Below are 13,962 nucleotides of genomic sequence, written 5' to 3'. Positions count from 1 at the left end.
TAACACTTCGCTGTCAAAAATAGCCGACATTGGAAATTAAGGGATTTTTATTTTTTTGCTTCATCAGAATGGGAAGACAATTAGTGATTTTGTGAACACATGGACATGATTAGGAAATAAAGAAATAAAAAGTAACACTTGGTCCATTCAAGGTCAAAGATGACAGACAGGAAATGAATGAGAAATACGAAAAAATACAAAAACTCAGAGAATCTTTTGGTGGCACAAAGTACTAATCAGCCATGATGCAAAATAACACACACACAAAAAAAAAAAAAAATCAGCAATGAATTTTTCATTGCTGTAAAACATTTTACGTGCAAAATAGACAGAGCAGACTCTGTTAAATTGTAACAGAGCACGGTCTTGCAAATGTGTAAAATAAAATCAACAATTTAACACCAATGCAGAATCCACAGACAAAAAAATTACATTCTAAGTGCAAAATAATTGTATAAAGTGTTTTGAATCATCGCTATCCATTCCTCATTTTGTTAGATATTTGATTGATAATAAATTATATCTAACAAAATGAGGAATGGATAGGATAGCAATGATTCAAAACACTTTATACAATAATTTTGTTACTCAGTATTTGATTGATAATTTAATATCTAACAAAATGATTGTATAAAGTGTTTTGAATCATCGCTATCCATTCCTCATTTTGTTGGATATTTAATTATCAATCAAATACTGAGTAACAAAAAATGCTTTCCATTTCTTTCCTTTATAACAGAATTGTAATGTTTGATTGTAATCATAATGCAAAACCTGATGTCTAACAAAAAATATGTAAACCTTGACAAAAAGTAGTCTTTTAGAATGTCTAAATAATGCAAAACCTAAAAAAAATATGAAAGTATGTCTAAAAAACAAGTTGGAATCCAAAAGCCTCTCTTAATTATTTATATATAAGGAGCTATACAGGTACCATGACAGTACACATGTTTTTCATTTTTAGCGCCTCCAGAGGACACTATTCTCACTTTAAGAAAAAAAAACTCATTGCATTTATTGAAAAATAACTAAAAAATATATTAATTTTAATGGAAAAAATAGCTCATACAATTTTATAAATATTCCATAGCATCATAAAATCCCCTCAAAATTCTAAATAATGATCAAAAAATATTATTGAACAAAAATATATTGCATTGATTTTCCTGGAGATAAAAAAAAAATACATTTCAAGGCTTCCGTCACTTTTGAGCACAAAGGTACCAAGTGTGACCCAGAAATGAAGGCGCTCAGAGGGTTAAACAAAAATGAAGAGACCACAGACACACAATTCTATTTTCAACTTGTGTGTGTGTGTGTATCTATACATATACATGTGTGTGTAGCTGGAGAGATGGTTACTGAGTGAAAAAACTATAAATACTATCTAACATGAACGTTATAGGATTAATTTTAGTATGGCTAATGTACCCCTACATCCTTTCAAACCATTCATCAGAACACACACAAATACATGCATACGATGTACTGTGTGTACAGTATGTAGCCTAAATGTATATCCTACTGAAATGAGTCCCGTTAACAGTAACGTTAATGCTGAATTATTCCAGTCAGTAACCATATCTCCAGTTTCATTTCAACTGACAACACTGTTAACGTTAATGCCGTCTCTCCATCATATTTACAGAAATTTGCTGCAAATGGTCGTTGCTGTGCTGTAAATGTATTCTACGTTATGGGAGCACCCCATTTCCCTCCAAAAATAAACACAAAAACGTATTAATGACGTTTCTGCTACTCCCAGAAAAAAATAAGCTATTGCAAGCCATTTAAGTGTCAACGTAAAAATCAATGTACATTATGCGTCAATATTTGCCGATAATTGCTGCAAATACAGCTGCTTCTGTCTGCCCCGCTTTAAAATCATTGGCAACGCGGATTTGTCGCAACCACTGATCTAAATGTCATATAATGTTATCTATACAAGTCATTCTATATAGATCAGTGGTCGCAACTCTCATATTTAACGGCTATGGCATACAAATATGAAAATTAGCATAAATGTTACATTTTAAGTCATTAAATTGTTATGAGGGACACATGAGCAGAAGGTAGATGCTTGTTTTATAACAAGTTTTGTGTAAAATCCTTTTTAAACCAATTTTTTTCGCTATGGGGTTGAGAATAAAAACTTTTAAAAAACTTAAAATTAAAAGGTCTTCAATGTTTGAGGTGGGAAATATGAAACTATGATACAGAAACAATGATGTGGGGAATTTAGAAATGTAATAATATGAAAAAAAAATTTAAAGTTGAATTTTGAATGTTGAAATATTTCCAGATTATCTTGAATCTCTGGGTTGTCTTTGAGATCAGTCCGTAATGCCACGTCATCTGATGTCACTGCCGCACCTGCGCAGCCATCTTGTACTTCGAGCGAGAGGCAGATCGGAAGGAAGGAAGAAAGCAGAACAAAATAACAGTGTTTTGCGTTATATGGTCAGTAATGTCCGTCAAGTGACTGAATCAAACGAGAAGACAGTGTTGAGGTGTGATTGGAGGGGGTAAATCAGAGAAAGCGCCCCAGTTTCTCGGTATTCCAGACGTACAAGTCATCCTCTTCATCATTATCTTGTCTGCTCGCAGAGAAAAGAGTCCGATCTCCTGCTGAACACAACGACAACGACAACGACACAAACACACCATGAATCCAGAATAGTGAGTATTTGACGCCTAGACTTGTGTTGCGGATGTCAGTGTTTGTGTAATCATGAAGCGTCAGTGCGAGTAGCTTTGTCTAGCCTAAACGGCTAACAACGTCCGGTGTTTTAACTGCGAATTCAGAGGACATTTACTTATTTAAAGCCTATATTTAGAAAGTTTCCTACTCTAAATGATGACATTGTTCATTATTAAACGTCGTAAATTAAAACCCGTCCCTATTTGGTGTTTATCGCACGTAATTTCAGCATTTGCCGTACTGCGTGACGTAATTTTTGGTGTGGTGTGTTGCGTTGCGTTGCGACGGAGTGACGTCATTAGTTTGTAGTGAGCCTGAATCCAGCTGTCAAAATAGATATTGCATACGAGCGCATCATTATGCACACGGTGTTTTGAACCATACACGACTCGAGCTTGTCATTGTGAGGCATTCAAGAGTCATGTGTTTTTTATTAGGCCTGTGAATTGAAAGTCAGCATTACAGCTGGAAGAGGTCATGAAGAGGGGAAGCTTCGTATTTTTCCTGATTGCTTAGTAGCATGTGGTCTTATTGGTCTGTATTAATGAAGACGTGTTATGAATTGAAGTTAATTATGAATATTGCATGGAAACCCAGTGATGGAAAAACCGAAATTTACTGCTTGCTCTCCATATCCATCAGCAGTTTTTCAAATGCTAATTCACTGCCACAAAGAACACAAACATGTTTCCAACACTCCCCTGTTTGCCATTGGTCAGTTAAACAGATAGTCCCCGCCTCAAGCTCGTGCCATTGGTTGAGCCGATGTTGTTCTGTCAGACCCTGTCAGGATTCTTAATTTCACTTCCTTTCTGTATTGTGAATGTCAAAGTTAATACACTTTACAATGTTAATAAGTACATTCCAGTTGCCTTAATTTGTAAGTCTATATTTAAATTGTATTAGCCCATATTAAAATATATCTGCATCATCACTGGCCATTGATATTTGAAAACCCACTACTATCCAGTTTGTTTTATTGCCAGAGTGCTTGATTTAAAATTCAATTGTTAAAACAATAAAATAAATGCTTTTCTTGTCTGAGATTAAGGTTTTCCTTATTGTTTGTTTGTGCCTTGTTTTCCTCTTGACGTAGACTCAGTCAAGATTGCTTCACGTGATGAAACGTTTCTCAGCTCGTCTAATGTTAGTACTTGAACTCAGAAACCGTTGCGACAGACAGAGTCCTCGTTGGAATTAGATTCTCTCAGCTGTATTTTGAGCTGGTGGCAGGGGATACTTGTTTATGCTGATTTTGTTTCGAACCTTCTTCACCATCAGTTCTTGGAAATTGCAGTTGATTTTGCAACTTGTAATCTGATGTAGTTGTCTTTACAAACCAGTTAACATTATAGCAATACTAATGGCACCTATTTATTATATCAGTTGAGAGCCAGATGTGGTGTGCTATATGATTATTTCAATACTAAATGTGTTGTTATTTTAACATAACAGGACTAACACCATTCCTAAAAGTCCGTTTGCACACAGAATTCTTGACAATACAAACATATTTGCTGTTGGTCTTACTGAGTGTGTGCAAGAAGATAATTAGTTTAATGTTCACATGAGCTAAACAACCTGTTAGATCTATCATGTATAATTAGGCTATCTTGTTATTGATAATGAAAAGTAAAAGTATTATGAATTGTTTTCCATAATTGAAAGGAAGCTGAAATAAAACATAAATATTACATGGGAAAAAAAACGTAAATGTATGTAACGTAAAAATTAGAATTGTTTGAAACCAAATGAACTGAAAAGTAAAAGTATTAATATTTGATGAAAAAAAAATTCATTCAAACTATGTAAACAAATTAGAATCGAAACCGAATGAACTGAAATAAGTTGAAGTTCTACAGTAACTAAAACTATAGAAATAAATTATAACTAAATAGAAATATATAAAAATAAAAAAAGCATAACAAAATTACAAAAACTGAAAATTATAACAAAATAAAACTTAATTTAAAATATCAACAAATATTATAATAGTAAAATAATGCTAAAAATAATTATACAAATAATGCTACAATAACGCTGTACTGTAGTGATGCAATAAAACGTGAAATTATTTTTAGACCTTACTCAGAGCAGGGCCATGACAGGTATGAAGCGAGGCTGTGAGGGATAAACTTGTTTTCAATGGTACCCGCTGTCAAAAGCTGTAATATAAAGCTCCTAGATCACTTATAATTTTCCACACCTCATGTTGACTGGGATTTTTTTTCTCTACTGAAATGTCTTGTGAAGATATTTCATCTGCAGAACGATTCAAAAACTCATGAAATAACAGTACAACCCATTGAAGAGATATGTCCATCCCTCACAGCCTCGCTTTCATTCCCGTTAAAAATCAAAGATGGCGCTGCTGTGAATAAGGTCAATCCTTTGGTGATAATTCATCTGACTGGTGAATGTCATAAGAAGGTTAAATTTGTTCTGAAACTGAAATTGTATATATTCCTGTTGATGTATTTTAATCAATTGCTATTGCGTTTCTCCATTTTAGCGACTACCTGTTCAAACTGCTCCTCATCGGTGACTCTGGAGTTGGGAAGTCGTGTCTTCTGTTGAGATTTGCTGTGAGTAAAGGCACAGATGGCTTGTTTTGTCAGCTTTTGCTGCCAAACATCAATTAAAAGATCATTGGAAGTCATGCAGTCTACGAATGCTATAGAATTGACGGAATGTATTTATAGTATATTATTTATATCCACAAATGTAAATAGGCACACTGGTTTTCATTCTCCTTTCTGTGTGTGTTTTGATCCTGCAGGATGACACATACACTGAGAGCTACATCAGCACCATAGGCGTGGACTTCAAGATCCGCACGATTGAACTTGATGGCAAAACTATTAAGCTACAGATTGTAAGTCCATAAATTACACACTGAATAGTAATTTTTCACAAGTTCTGCAACAGCATGACAGTCACTATTATGCACACCAGTACATTGTGATGAATTTGTTTCTTGGAACACTAGACAAATCTAGTAACTCATTACGTTGTAAATGTGAAAATGGGGCCAAATGCTTTAATAGAAACTTATATGGTTTGACATTACTATAAATGATTTTCTTTTCTTTGTTTTTTTCTTTCTTGCTTATTGTCTTTCTCTCTCACAGTGGGACACTGCAGGGCAAGAACGATTTCGAACCATCACCTCCAGTTACTATCGAGGGGCTCACGGTATCATTGTGGTTTATGATGTGACGGATCAGGTGAGACATCATCAGATGTTCTCCTTCCTTATTTGTCCCAAATTTAACAAGGCACACTTTGCAACAGGATCAATAGTGAATTGCTGTCTATAGTGGTGTGATATACCGGTATTGACGATAACCGTGATATTTAAAAAATCGTGTCTATTAGGGGTGTCGGCATGGTCAAGTTTCATTTGTTTATATAGTGCTTTATACAATACAGATTGTTTCAGAGCAGCTTTACAGTGATTACAGGAAAATTCTGCATTTCTGCTGTTGTTCATCAAGCGCCAGTATCTGGTTGGCTTCCCGACGTACAGTAGGTGTCGGTATAGCACCCTAAGGCTGGTTGGCACCTGTCAAAAGCACAAGCAGTCACAAACACAAGCAGTCACAGAGTGCAGCTGCCGCGTAAAACATTTTGTCGGATATGACAGATGAGACACTATACCCGCACTCCAAGAAAGTTATGGCTCGCCAGTGTGGACGTTTTTTTGTTTCCGTGAGAATGACTCCTTAATCAACCTAGTATGCAGGACTTGCAGATCATAAGTGAGCGCAAAACGAGACAATACCACCAACCTTTTTCTCTGTTATCTTGGCCACTGTACAGAGAGTATAAGTGACCATTATTTTGCTAGTCCTGAAACAGGAAATGTTGCATTAACCGTTAACTGCTGACGCCTTTCTGTGTTTTATTATATTTACATCCCTCAGGGCATTTCGTGTGCTCATTCGGACAAATATTTTTAGAGAGCAGTGTTTTTTGTCTATTTTTACCCAAAATAGGGCAATGTGAGCATTATGGAGAGCTAAACTCTCACATGTAATTTATGTTTTATTCATACTCTACACCGGAGGATCTTTTTTTCGAGATTTCTATAGATACCGCGATATATCATTATTATGGTAACCATGTAGTGAAAATATCTGATGGCGTGACGTCTATAAAACTAGAAATTTTCAAATCGCATGGATATTTACCACATATTTCTGTGGTACTGATGCTGTGCAAACAATGCTGATGTTATCTTCAGAAAACTTCTCTTACTTGATGACCTGCTTGTCAGATTTGTGTTAATATACCAGTGTTAGTTTACTTTAGTGTCATTTATGTACTATTAAAATACTTATTAGTATTTTTGAAGCTAGTTAGTTAGTTAGTTAACAATAACAACATTGCTTTATCATCACATGAAAGGTTATGTTAATCACAAGTTATTTTCTCTGTCCTGCTCTCTCTAAAGGAATCGTATAACAACGTGAAACAGTGGCTACAGGAAATAGACCGCTATGCAAGCGAGAATGTCAACAAGCTTCTGGTGGGGAACAAATGTGATCTCACCACCAAGAAAGTAGTGGACTACACAACAGCCAAGGTACTAATCCGTCGAAATTGACATGTCTAATCTGTGTTAGTGTCTGAGTTTAAATCTCTGTTCCCTTTTTTATCAAAACTAGTGAACTTTACAAGCCCAATTGCTTCCCATTTTTGTGACATTGGTAGCATAATACTTTGCATCACTAATCCTGCTTTTCATGCTAACTGTTGGAGATTTGAATAAACCCCCAACCTAATATTTTACCCGTCTTGCACCAAATTTGTTTTACGAACTTGAATTATATGTCAAATTGTGGGGCTTGTTCTCAGCGTTCTGATTTATGCCTTTACCTGGTAGCAGATAAAAAATGGCCAAAAAATCCCATAGCCTTGCATTGAAAGAGGGAACCAGAATATCATGGCAGTGAGCACATTTTGGTTTTGGCCAGTAAGTAACCATCTAGCAACCAACCAGAACACCCTAGCAACAGCATGGCAACGCATGTACAGCCACTCAGAACATTTTAGCATTAGCATAGCAACACCCTCGCAACCACTTACAACACTTTATGGTGGGAAATTATGAACAGACATAAACTACTTAAATTTTCTTCAGAATAAAAACTTAATCAACAGTCTTGAATACAGTCGATAAAGCTTTTTGACAATTTACTCTATCCCCACCGTTGACAGAATTTTCCAGAAATCACTGTTATACGGTAGGGGGCGTCGTTGCACATCTTCTGAAAGAGTACAGAATCTTTGGATAAAAAAAAAAAACAAGCGAAGAAGCAATTAAAGCATTGCTTAAGCGCATGTAAGCTAAAACGATCATCAAACATTCAATAGCATATAAATCAAAACTGTCTAATGTTACTGAATGAAACGTCGCATGAAAACTTTGTGAAAATTATCAAAAATGCTGATAATGGCGGCTTCTTTTAAATAATGTTAGCGCTAGTCCTCGTGAAATCAAAATGTACTTTTTTGACTTTTAGCATGAATGTTAGCCTACTGTTATCTATAAGCTAGTGTGCTCCAAAACAATGGCAAAATTTGCATTTAGAAAATATAAGCATTTAAAACGTACAGTCTCTCTCTTCTGCCAATATGGATGATTTTAAAGACATCACTCTGCACTTCAGCTTCTTATCAGGTTTTCTGTCCTTGTCCAATCAATTGCTCTCTAGATTCTGTCTGAAGCTCCGCCCCCTACATTATAAATAGATGCTGAAGCTGCTTCTGAAATCAGTCACACTTTTACTATTATCTACATGGTGAATGACACATAGTGCACTATATAGGGGACAGGGAACGATTCAACAGTGTAAATATGCGAATGAAGTCTGCTTTCAGGTTAGTGTCATGCAAACCGCCGTAGAGTGCACGGTCTGTTCCGGACAGACTCATCATTAGAAAAGGCACTGACGAGTAGAAGAGACAACATCGTGCACTGCTCCAACATAAAGCATGATTATGATCACTGTGTTGCGTTAGTAACAGTTTCATATTACATCTAAAAGGGGAATCTATTAAACTGTGGCTTTCATAAGCTGTCAAATGTGGTTTTGCTGAGCTCGACGGCTCTGACCAAGCTGTGATATAAATGAAATGCTATTGGCTATTTTTAAAAAGGGGAGGAGCTTCTCTATGTCCCACCCTGTCTCCCTGTTTCAGTGGTAATTACACCAACACACCGAATACCAGTGGGCCTTTAAAGCCTGTTCACACCAAGAACAATAACTATAACTGTATTAGTGTCCAACGGACGTTACATTCTGTTTATTGTAAGCTGCAGTTATGTTGTCTGCCACTTTAAATGCTCAAGCTCTTTAAAAGCAGGATGGATTCTGATTGGCTGCCAAGATTTTTATCATTCATCAGCTGGAAAAAAATCATTGTGATTTCTCTGTGTCGTTATCATTATAGTTCTGGTGTGCTATTCTCTTACATTTATAACTATTTTTAAAATGTACAATGTTACAGTTATCATGCTTGGCACAGAAGTGCCAAGCATGAGGTTGGGCAAAATAAAAAAGCGTTCTGAAGTGTCTCACTCTGGTTCTTTTTACCTTGCAGGAACTTGCCGACTCTTTAGCAATCCCCTTCCTTGAGACGAGCGCAAAGAATGCCACAAATGTGGAGCAGGCCTTCATGACTATGGCTGCCGAGATCAAGAAGCGCATGGGCCCTGGAGCCACAACTGGAGGAGACAAGCCCAACCTGAAGATCGAGAGCACTCCTGTGCGGCAGTCTGGCGGCGGCTGCTGTTGAAGAGCCTGAGCGCGCACACACACACACACACACACAAAACCATCCCTTTCCCCCTTAAACACATTTTCTCACACACACCAAAAAAACAAAATAGCATTCTCACGGGAGGAACCACTGCATTAAGAGCCAACGTCTAACAGCCTTATGGCTTCATTTATGACATCATATTCTTGTTTTTATTATTATCCCCTTTTGTAAGACACCTCACCCCTTTTTCCTCCCTGTGCACATGAATAACCCCGCCCACATCCAGAGTCCCGCCCCCTGTACTTAAAATGGAGCTTTGGTACAGTCATATGTCCATGTATAGATGTCTATAATGAGAGCTGATCTAGGGATGGTGATTCTCAAATCCTCCTTTTAAACGACTAGCGAGGTTGCGTTAAGAAAGTTAACCTATCTCTAGTATTTCTAAATCTCTCTTACACATTTTCACTTGAATGAGGTTTTGTGGGCGAAAGCATGGCTTCTGAGGCTGAATCGACAGGAAGTCAACCGCATACAAAGTCGGCAATATTCTCTACTTGTTCTCATCCTACTAGTATATTATTGTTATTATGGTGATTTTTAAGACTGATTTGTTTTTGTCGTTTGTTTGTTTTTTTCCTTTAGGTTTTTGTTTTTCTAATGAAGGCTTGTACAAAGGCTTACTGCTGTCAATGACATTGTTGGTTGGGGAAACGATACAGATAAGAGTTGGGTTTTTGATCATAATCAGGATTACGGGGGTCTAGGCTTTTGGTTGGTCGATGAAAGCTACTGTTCCCTCTATTACCTCAACAACCTCTGCTACTTTTGAGTGTTCGGCCATCACAAGTTCAAAACGAATGAACGAACACCATCTTGACTCGTCGTTTCCTCCTGTGGTCAGCAGTTTTGCGGCTTTGGTTTGAAACCTCTGTGTGTAATTTTACCATCACATTGAGCCTGACTTCAATTAAAGCCAACCCGTAGTCCTCGCTGCTGCCAAAAATGGTCCATCATGCATTGCGTGTGCTTTGTGTTTATTTACATACGGTAAATATGTTTGCATATTTGTAAAGGGCCTTAATTTCGCCACCAATGAAAGCGTGGTAGTTCCATTGATCCGGTTCAGTGTGCTGTGAGTTTGTGTGGGAATATTGTGTATTACATCTTGGAGTATTGGGATTGACTGGTCCAGTGTTGGAGACCGGATATGACCTCCCATGTTCTTTAATGAAAAATATTCAGACTTAGATTATAGCTTTCCAATCTACCTACTGATGGACCTTTCTCAAAATATGGGCGTCATTCAGATGTTGCCTTTGGCGATCCATGAGGATCTTATGGATCCTACATGGCAACCTAAAGCCCCTCCACATGGTTCGATCTCTTATCTGCAAACTGCAAATGATAGGCCTGATGATGACTGTTTTTGATCTGGCTGTTTTATCATGTACAACGTGGATCTAGAAAATGTAGATAGTTTGTGAACTTCACTAGTATTAGTGCGTCACTCGGTCTTAAGTAGGATAGTCTTGCCATTGTGACATCAGATCACTTTCACTCACTGAGCCAGTGTAATTGTTCTCACACGACTAACATCTGCTAATGCGAACATAACCGCACATTCTCATCACTAATGTGTGTACTTTTTGTAAGTGAACTTGGTATTGTCGGGTTGGAGGGAGCAGTAGCAGGGATATGGGTGCGCGTGCAATGGCTGGGAAGGAGGGACGGGCAAGGGGCAACTGCAGAAACTGCGTTTGGGAACATTCCTTTGATTTTTAAAAACGGGTCCGTTGTGGATCCTGCGTTACATCTGCGTGAAAATAAGCAGTATATGAAAGTCTCATTTAAACCCTGCGCTCATTCACACTTAACAAGTGCTTTTTTTTGAATGCATTCTGTTTTCTCAGATGGATTGCTGTCTTTTGATCTATGAATTTAGAGTTTTGTGGTAATGTGTTGGGTTAGAGGAAAGATGAAGGGTTATTGGGGGGGGGGGGGGGGGGGGTCGTTGCTTATGAATGTGCGTCTTCATTTTTACTTTTTACCCATGTCATTTGCACATCTTATTTGAATTAAGACACGGTGATGGTAAAATGGCAAGCAGCTCTTTAGTAGTTTCCCTGTCTAATATACACGCTCTTTCTCTATCCCCCCTTTTGCTTGCTCATCCCGGTGCTGTTTCATAGCTGGGTTTGATCTTGTTTTCTCTTCTCTGTACATATTATAAATATATATAATAAAATGATCAACATGAGACTTAAAGATTACTTTTCCTGCTTGCTTTTCTGTTGTGTGCAGAGTAATATTGTGTGGGTGGTGAGGTAAGTATCACTTCCTGTGCCAGTTGGAAATGTGATGACTGATCATTTTGCAAGTTGAATCTCATAAAAAGCTGTCAAGAACATTAACGTGACATGTTTCACCACAGAATCTCAAAATATTCATGTCGATTTTAATTAAAACAAATCATTTTGTCTAGACTGGATGATTCAGATCTCTGAATTACAGTATAATGTAGAATGTAATGAAGACCATTATTTAGAATGAGAAATACAGAAATACTCAACATTAAAACATCTGGATGCATTATACAGTAATGAGAATTGGGTGAGGAAATGTGGATAGTTGCCATGAAAGTAATGTCAGAATGTAAAAAAAATCTTTTTCACAAAATATCTATTATTTGAATATATATATACATATACACACACACACACACTTCAGACAAATATATATATATATATATATATATATATGTGCATAGTGTCTGAAGTGTGTGTGTATATATATATTAAAATATCTAAAAAGTGTGCATATATATATATATGCATAAAATGTGTTAAGTTTTAGTAATCAGCAGTTTAGTATTTTGTCATTTTTATTATTTTTTAATGTTTCTATATTAAATTTTGGTTAATTTATTATTATTAGTTTTTCATCTAATTATTTTATTTCAGCTTAATTTCAATTGCTAAAAACAATTTAGTAACACTTTATTTTAACTCGGCCTTGTTACACGTTACATAGCCTTACTGTATTAATAAAAGTTAATTATGCGTAATTACATGCAACTAACCCTAATTTTATAGTAAGTACATGTTGTTAATTAATATTACTTGGTTCTTAAATGTATAGTTACACTGTAACAAAGACACTTTAAAATAAAGTGTATCCAACTATTTCAATAGCAAGTTTGCATGTTTTCCTTGGCAAGGGTTTCCCCCGGATGCTTCAGTTTCTCTCACAATCCAAAAACATGGAATAAACTGTTGGTGAATTGGAAAAATACTGTGAATGTGTGCATGCGGCAGCTCTCCTGCGACCCTACAGAGGATAAGCGGTATGGAGAACGGATAGATTCATTGATTAATGTACTAGTTAACAATAACAACACTGTTCCAGACAGACTTACAGTATGACTTTACATCATACATAGAAACCATTTGATGTCATATTTGATTTAGTGATGGATTTACTATATCTTGTGTGCTAGTTTTTGTCTGTGCACAGACACATGTGGAGGGAGGCGTGTGCATGTGTAGAAGGGGTGAGCAAATAACCTTGAGTTATTTATAGCCAGTTAGAGTAGCTGCAGTCAGTATGCAGGATTGTACGTTCTGCTCAGACTCCCCAGAGAGAGAGAGAGAGAGAGAGAGAGAGAGAGAGAGAGAGAGAGAGGAGGTAAGAGCGAATGCAGCATCCCCCTCTCTAATTTCTCAGTGTGCCAGCTCATCAGAATCCCTAAGTGAGACCCTGAAAAATGTAAAGAGATCTGAGCATTCCTGTATAGTTCATGCACCATTACACACACACACACGCACACGGATGGATGCTAAATTTAAACTTGTTTTCCGGCTGAGAGCTTTGTCCTTTTCCTCTTTATTTTTTCTTGCTTTCTCTCTAGCACAAAATTTTGCATTGCTGATTATGTGAATTTCACTATCAAAAGCTTGTCTGGGTCAGATTTCACCCCATAGAAGAAAGAAATAAGCATAAGCTATTTTTAGGGCTCTTAAAGGGATAGTTCACCCAAAAATGTCATAATTTATTCTCAGGTTGTACCAAACCCATTAGACTTTGGTTGATCTTTGAAACACAAATTAGTATGTTTCAAATGAAAATACGTTTTTTTGTTTATATGTAAATAAAAGGCTAAAATAAATTGGTTCATCATATAAAGGAACCGTATCTCTTCACAAGACTTAGATTAAACTGCTTGATTCATACGGATTTGTTTTACGATGTCTTTATGACATTTTTGGATCTTTTAATTTTTGGATACATGAACTTTGTGCAGGGACAGATCATATTTCATTATGATAACTTAGTATTTTGTGTTTCAAAGATTAATCAAAGTCATAAGGGTTTGGAATGACATGAGGGTGAGTAAATCATGACAGAATTTTCATTTTCAGGTGAACTATCGCTTTAAAGTTTTTTTTCATCACAGCATTATATTCAAGATAGTTTCCCCCTATATTCTG

General features: G+C 36.5%; 1 protein-coding gene across 1 annotated transcript; it reads left to right on the top strand.

Annotated features, from left to right (window-relative positions):
- The first annotated feature begins 2,357 nt into the window (after window positions 1-2,357).
- On the top strand, window positions 2,358-11,740 carry rab1ba (zRAB1B, member RAS oncogene family a). Its single transcript, XM_077227797.1, has 6 exons — window positions 2,358-2,679; window positions 5,214-5,286; window positions 5,481-5,576; window positions 5,833-5,928; window positions 7,158-7,289; window positions 9,311-11,740. Exons 1-6 carry the CDS (start codon window positions 2,666-2,668, stop codon window positions 9,503-9,505), a joined length of 606 nt encoding a protein of 201 aa, XP_077083912.1. The 5' UTR covers window positions 2,358-2,665; the 3' UTR covers window positions 9,506-11,740.
- The last annotated feature ends 2,222 nt before the right edge of the window (window positions 11,741-13,962 follow it).

Source organism: Siphateles boraxobius, unplaced genomic scaffold, assembly GCF_051911475.1.
Source record: "Siphateles boraxobius isolate OS27281-9 unplaced genomic scaffold, OSU_SipBor_1 130, whole genome shotgun sequence".
Taxonomy (NCBI): Eukaryota; Metazoa; Chordata; class Actinopteri; order Cypriniformes; family Leuciscidae; genus Siphateles; species Siphateles boraxobius.
Note: the sequence above shows the minus strand (reverse complement) of the source record. Positions and strands in the feature narration are given on the sequence as shown.